General features: G+C 53.4%; 1 protein-coding gene across 1 annotated transcript in view; it reads right to left on the bottom strand.

Annotated features, from left to right (window-relative positions):
* Positions 1-5,761, bottom strand: part of NOTCH3 (notch receptor 3) — a 92,648-nt gene that overhangs the window by 31,961 nt on the left and 54,926 nt on the right. The window contains exons 14-20 of the mRNA XM_007957670.2: positions 4,069-4,261; positions 3,843-3,994; positions 3,572-3,685; positions 2,770-2,925; positions 1,694-1,919; positions 918-1,119; positions 465-618 (exon numbers count right to left, since the gene is read on the bottom strand). Of these exons, the coding sequence (XP_007955861.2) occupies positions 465-618; positions 918-1,119; positions 1,694-1,919; positions 2,770-2,925; positions 3,572-3,685; positions 3,843-3,994; positions 4,069-4,261 (1,197 nt within the window). The remainder of the gene's footprint in view (positions 1-464; positions 619-917; positions 1,120-1,693; positions 1,920-2,769; positions 2,926-3,571; positions 3,686-3,842; positions 3,995-4,068; positions 4,262-5,761) is intronic.

Raw genomic sequence — 5,761 nt, 5'->3', positions numbered from 1 at the left:
TCACCCAGCCCCTAGAGCCTGGCACTTGGAACTTGGAACTTGGACTTAAAAGCCTCCAAACTGTAAGAGAATAAACTCCTGCTTGTTAAGGCCATCCCATTTGTGGTATATTCAGGAATGCTCAGTCTCCGGAGGCAACTGAGAGCCTTCCCCTGGAGCCCACACCCTGATTCAGACTTCTAGCCTCCTAAACCATGAGAAAATAAATATATGTGTTTGTTAAAGCCACCCACCTGTGGCATTCCTGTTTCAGCAGCAGCAGGAGACCAATCCAGTCACACGGTGTCCCACACAGACATCCTCACCAGTCACACGGTCATACACACATCTTCCAAGCCCACACACAGTTGGCCACACACCCTGTCACATCCATATGCATCACTGCACCTCCATCAGCTCACACTAGCTGGCGGTGTGCACACGTGCAACCTCTGAACGCCGCCCCAGCCCGCACTCCCCCTTACCCATCTGGGCTGCAGCCTCCCTGCAGGGCAGGCTCCTGACATCGCAGAGGCGGCCGCTCCAATCAGGGGGACAAACGCAATAGAAAGAGGTCCCGGTCTGGGTGCAGTGACCCCCATTCTGACAGGGTGCTTGGCTGCACCAGTCTACCAGCGTCTGGTGGAGGGAGCCTGGGCGTCATCACTAGGGGTACCCCCTAGAAATCCCACCCTGCTCTTCTGCCAAGACCCAGGCAGATTCAGTCCCCAGGGTCTCCAGCAGGGCCCTTCCCAGAACAACCCTCAGGACTCCTCCCCCAAGACCTTTGCAGGCTCCTCCCCCAAAACACACCTCCAGACCCCTCTCTCAGGGTGCCAGCAAGCTCCTCACCAGCACTCCGCTGCATGCCCCTGCCCAAACACCCCTCCCCGCATCCGGCCAGGCCCCTCCCCCAGGAGTCCCAGTGACCCGCGCACCTGGCATTGGCTGCCAGCGAAGGCCTCTGGGCAGGCGCAGTGGAAGCCAGGGTGGGCGGCACTGCAGACGCCCCCGTTCAGGCAGGGCTGTGACAGGCAGGGGTCGACCTTGTGTTGGCAGTGGGCGCCTGTGTAGCCCGGGCGGCACAAGCAGCTGAACGAGTTCACGCCATCCACGCAAGTGCCTCCGTTGAAGCAGGAGCTGGGGGCGAAGGGGTGGGTCAGGCCCCACCCCTTCTGCTAGAACCACTTTGAGAACCCGAAGCCGTCACAGGCCCACCCCTTCTGGGACCCTCTTAGGGGTGAGGACTCTGCCCACTCTCTGACCGCCCCCCGACAAAGATCTGCCCCTTAGCCCAGTTCATCAGGCATATCAGTGCTAAGGTGGGAGCCATATGGAGGCCCCACCAAGTCCTGAACCCCAGCCTCAAGGTGGCCCCCAAACATGCACTGTCCTTTCTTCCATCAAGCATCAGAGCTCTCCAATCTCAAAATCAAACCCACTGCCATCTTGTCTATTCTGACTCTCTAGCAAGCCTAGAGGGCAGAACAGAACTACCCCATAGGGTTTCCAGAGCTGTAAATCTTGACCAAAGCAGATTCCTGAGGAAGGGCTGGTGAGTTCAAACCCCTATCCTTCCAGTTACCAGCAGAGCACTTTAAACACAGTGCCACCAGGGTTCCTGATAGAGCCCCCACAGTGGGGGCCAAACTGAGTGTCCTCCCAACCTCTACCACTCAGCTCCTTCCCCAGCCTTGCGCCAGGCCCCACTCACCTGGGGCTGCAGTCTGGCAGGTCTCGTTCACAGTGAAAGCCTCCGTAGCCAGGAGGACAGGTGCAAGTGAAGGATGCCAAGTGGTCGGTGCAGGTGCCCGGGCCGCAGGGGCTGCTCAGACACTCGTCCACATCTCGGGTGCAGCGTGGACCCGCAAAGCCAGGGAGGCAGGAGCAGGAAAAGGAGCCCACGCCGTCCTGACATAAGCCACCATTCAGGCACGGGTCTGTAGGTGGAAGGCCAGCACATTGGTAACTTGCCTTGTCCCTCCTCAGCCTAGCCTCTCCCCAGCCATGCCCAGCACCAAAGGGGACTCAGGAGGAGACCAGGCTCCATAGGGAGAAGTCATATCTTGTCAAAAGGCTCAAATTCTGTCCCCTTCTATGACCTCAGAAGTTCCTGGGGAGTGCAAACAGTTAACACACTTAGCTGCTAATTGAAAGGTTAGATGTTCAAGTCCATCCAGAAGTGCTTTTTTAAGGGGGGGAAAAAAAACCCACTGCCAGTCAATTCTAACTCATAGTGACCCTAGAGAATAGAAACCCATAGGGTTTCCAAGGCTATTAATATTTACTTGGTTGGTGGGTCTGAACCATAGACCTTTTGGTTAGCAGCAAAATGCCTTAACCACTGTACCACCAGGCCTGGCAATCTATTTCCCAAAAATCTGCCACTGAAAATCCAGTGGAGAGTTCCTGGTTGGCACAAACGGTTAAGTGCTGAAATACTAACCAAAAGGTCAGTGGTTCAAACACTATCAGAGGTGCCTCCAGAGAAAGACCTTGAAATCTGCTGATAGCTTTGAAAACCCTTTGGAGCATGCTGCCATTAAAGAACTCTCTGGGGCCCTCCTAGCTCATGCTTTACACACAGTGCCAACATCCTTTGAGCCAGATGCAGTACACAGGCTTAAGAGTCAGCCAGACCTGTGCTCCAGCCCCGTCTCTTCCCCTTACTTCCTGTGTGACTTTGGGCAAGTCATTCAACTTCTCTGGGCCTCAGTGTCAGGCACACAGGACAAGCTTGAGGAACATGCTCCCTAGGTCAGCACCCCCCAAGATCTCCCTCATACTCACTGGGGTCACAGTCATCGATGTCCTGATCGCAGGAAGGGCCACCATATCCCCCATGGCAGGTGCAGCTGAAAGTTCCCGCCAGGTTGGTACAGGTACCATGGGGGCCACAGGGTGAGGGGCCCACACATTCATCCACGTCCTGCTGACATCGTGGGCCTGCAGGAGAGGGAACAAGGAAACACTTAGGAGTTAGAGGTGCTGGGCAGGATCTGAGAGTGCTCAGGGAGAACTGAGGGCTGAGCTGGACATAGGCACAAACAAGCCATGGAGCTGGGAGCTTTTGCACGTGCTATCCCAGAATTTCCCTCTCTCTGTCTCAGTGAATGAGGAACAAATACTCTGAGAGAGAGAAAAAAGACACTTAGTGTCTAGTCGACTCCAGCTCACAGTGTGACCTCGTGTGTGTTGGAGCAGAACTCTTCTGCTCCATAGGGTTTCCAATGGCTGAGTTTTGGGAAATGGATTGCCAGGTCTCTCTTCTGTGGGACATCTGGGTGGACTCCAACAGACAGTCTTTTGGTTAACAGCCAAGCATGTTCTCTGTTTGCACCCACAGGGACTCCATTCCTCCAGGAAGCTGTCTCCCACTCTCAGCCAGCCTCCTGACTCCCCCGGCTCTTTGTCCCTTCTTCTTCTGCAGCCCATATGGGGCTGGCAGAATCTATGTCCAGCTCTACCTTTGCGAAAAGGATGCCCCCTCAAAGGCAGGGTTGGATGAGTCTCCTCTGAGCCTCCCGCATCACCACACACTGGGCAGGGTCCACAAGAGGTGAAGGAGAGGAGGAAGAAGAAACTGGTATACCTTGCCAGCCAGAAGGGCAGGAGCAGACAGCCAGCTGGCCAGGGGCAGATTCACAGCGGCCCCCATTCTCACAGGGATTCGGGGTGCAGGGGGACGGCAGCTCACACTGGCGGCCTGTAGGGGAGAGGCAGACTGAAATGTTCCCATCTCTCTTCTGATACCCACCTCCCAACTTCCTGAGGGCAAAGAGAAACAAAAGAGGCAAACTTAGATGAGGAAGAGGGAGAAGGAAGAAAAGATGGGGCCTGAAGAACGAAGAGGGGACACGCACCCTGGACACCGGGGGGACAGGTGCAGCGGAAGCCCACTCCGTCGCTAGTGCAGGTCCCGCCAGCCCTGCAGGGCTGGGACTCGCAGATATCCTGGGCAAGGCTCTGGCCACACCTGGGGCCGGTCCAGCCAGGTTCGCACACGCAGCGGAACCTGACAAGAGGCGTTTGGGACATCAGGTAGGCCAGGGAGGCGGTGGGGGCTTGGGCGCCGGGGAGAGGCCTCACCCGCTGGGAGCATCGTGGCAGACGCCGTGACCGCAGGGCTCGTGGGCACAGGGGTGGCTGGGCGGGAGGCAGAGCGGGGGCAGGGAGCCTGGGGGGCACAGGCAGCGGAAACCGTTGTCTCCATCCACACAGGAGCCTCCCTCGGCGCAGGGGCTGGAAGCGCACTCATTGATTTCCACATTGCAGAGGGACCCTGCGGGACATGTAGGCAACCTTGTCATCCCAGGACAAGGAGAGCCAAGGCCCCTTCCAGAGCTAACATCTCCCATGGAGGTACAAGCTTGCTCCATTGAGGAGGGCCATGCCTATGAGTGCAGGTTGAATTGCCTCTCTTCCAAAATTCATATCCATTTGTGTTAAGGATTGAATTGTGTCCCCCCAAAATATGTGTTGGAATCCTAACCCTATACCTGTGGATAGGATCCCACTGGGAACAGGGTTTTCTCTGTTATGTGAATGAGGTCTTATCAGTGCAGGGTGGGTCTCACACCGATCACTTCTGATGCATAAAAGAGCAGTTTAGGCACAGAAGCAAGTACCAATGGGGAAGACAGATGCTAAGGTCACCATGGGTCACTGAAAAGAGCGCTAAAAGAGCTGAGACAAGGATTTTCCCCCAGAGCAGACAGAAAGAACCTTCCCAGAGGGCCAGTGCCCTGAATTCGGACTTCTGTGAATGGGACCTTATTTGGATATGGGGTTGTTTTTTGTTTGTTTTAAATCTTTATTGTGATTTGGGTAAAAGTTTACAGAGAAAATTCATTTTCCATACAGCAGTTCATACACATTTTGTTTCATGACATTGACTTCAATTCCCCACAGTGTAACAGCTCTCTTCCCACTTCCTCCCCATAGTTACCTCTTCCCTGTGACCTTCTTTCCTATGCATTCCTGCCCCCTAAGCTATCTCACTGTGCAAACACTGCCCTTCTGTTCTGCTATGACTGATCTCTCTTAAGGAATGTATCCACCTGATACAAATATTCACCCCATATGCCTGTCTATTATTTGGCTGGAAGCCATGGGAGTGAGTTCAATTCCAGGCCTGAAAGGGTAACTGTGGGCCATAGTCTTAGGGGTCTCACCAGGCTCTATCTGGGCATAGGGTTTTGCAGACATAATTAAACTGAGATCATACTGAATAAGAGTAGGAGAGGTTGCTATGAGTTGAATCCAACTCTATGGCTGTGGTTTTGGTTTGGTTTTGGTTTAAGAAATCCAATATGAAAGGAGTCCTTTTAAGAAGAGAAATTTGATTGAGGCGGCCAACAAACATATGCAGAAATGCTCAGGATCATTAGCCATTAGAGAGATGCAAATCAAAACAACCATGAGATACCATCTTGCCCCAGCACTAGCAACAAAGTTCAACAAGACACAAAATAACAAATGCTGGTGAGGATGCAGAGAGATTGGGACTCTCATACACTGCTGGTGGGACTGTAAAATGGTACAACCACTGTGGAAAGCAATATGGCAATTCCTTAAAAAGTTGGAAACAGAAATACCATTTGACCCATCACTAGGTATATATTCTAAAGAAGTGAGAACCATGACAAGAACAGACGTACGCACACCCATGTTCATCGCAGCACTATTTATAAAAGCAAAACATTGGAAACAACCTAGGTGTCCATCAGCTGAGGAATGGATAACCAAACTATGTACATACACACAACAGAATACTATGCAA

This window comes from Orycteropus afer, unplaced genomic scaffold (genome assembly GCF_000298275.1).
Source record: "Orycteropus afer afer isolate SDZICR_OR568_19922 unplaced genomic scaffold, OryAfe1.0 scaffold00772, whole genome shotgun sequence".
Lineage (NCBI taxonomy): Eukaryota > Metazoa > Chordata > Mammalia > Tubulidentata > Orycteropodidae > Orycteropus > Orycteropus afer.
Note: the sequence above shows the minus strand (reverse complement) of the source record. Positions and strands in the feature narration are given on the sequence as shown.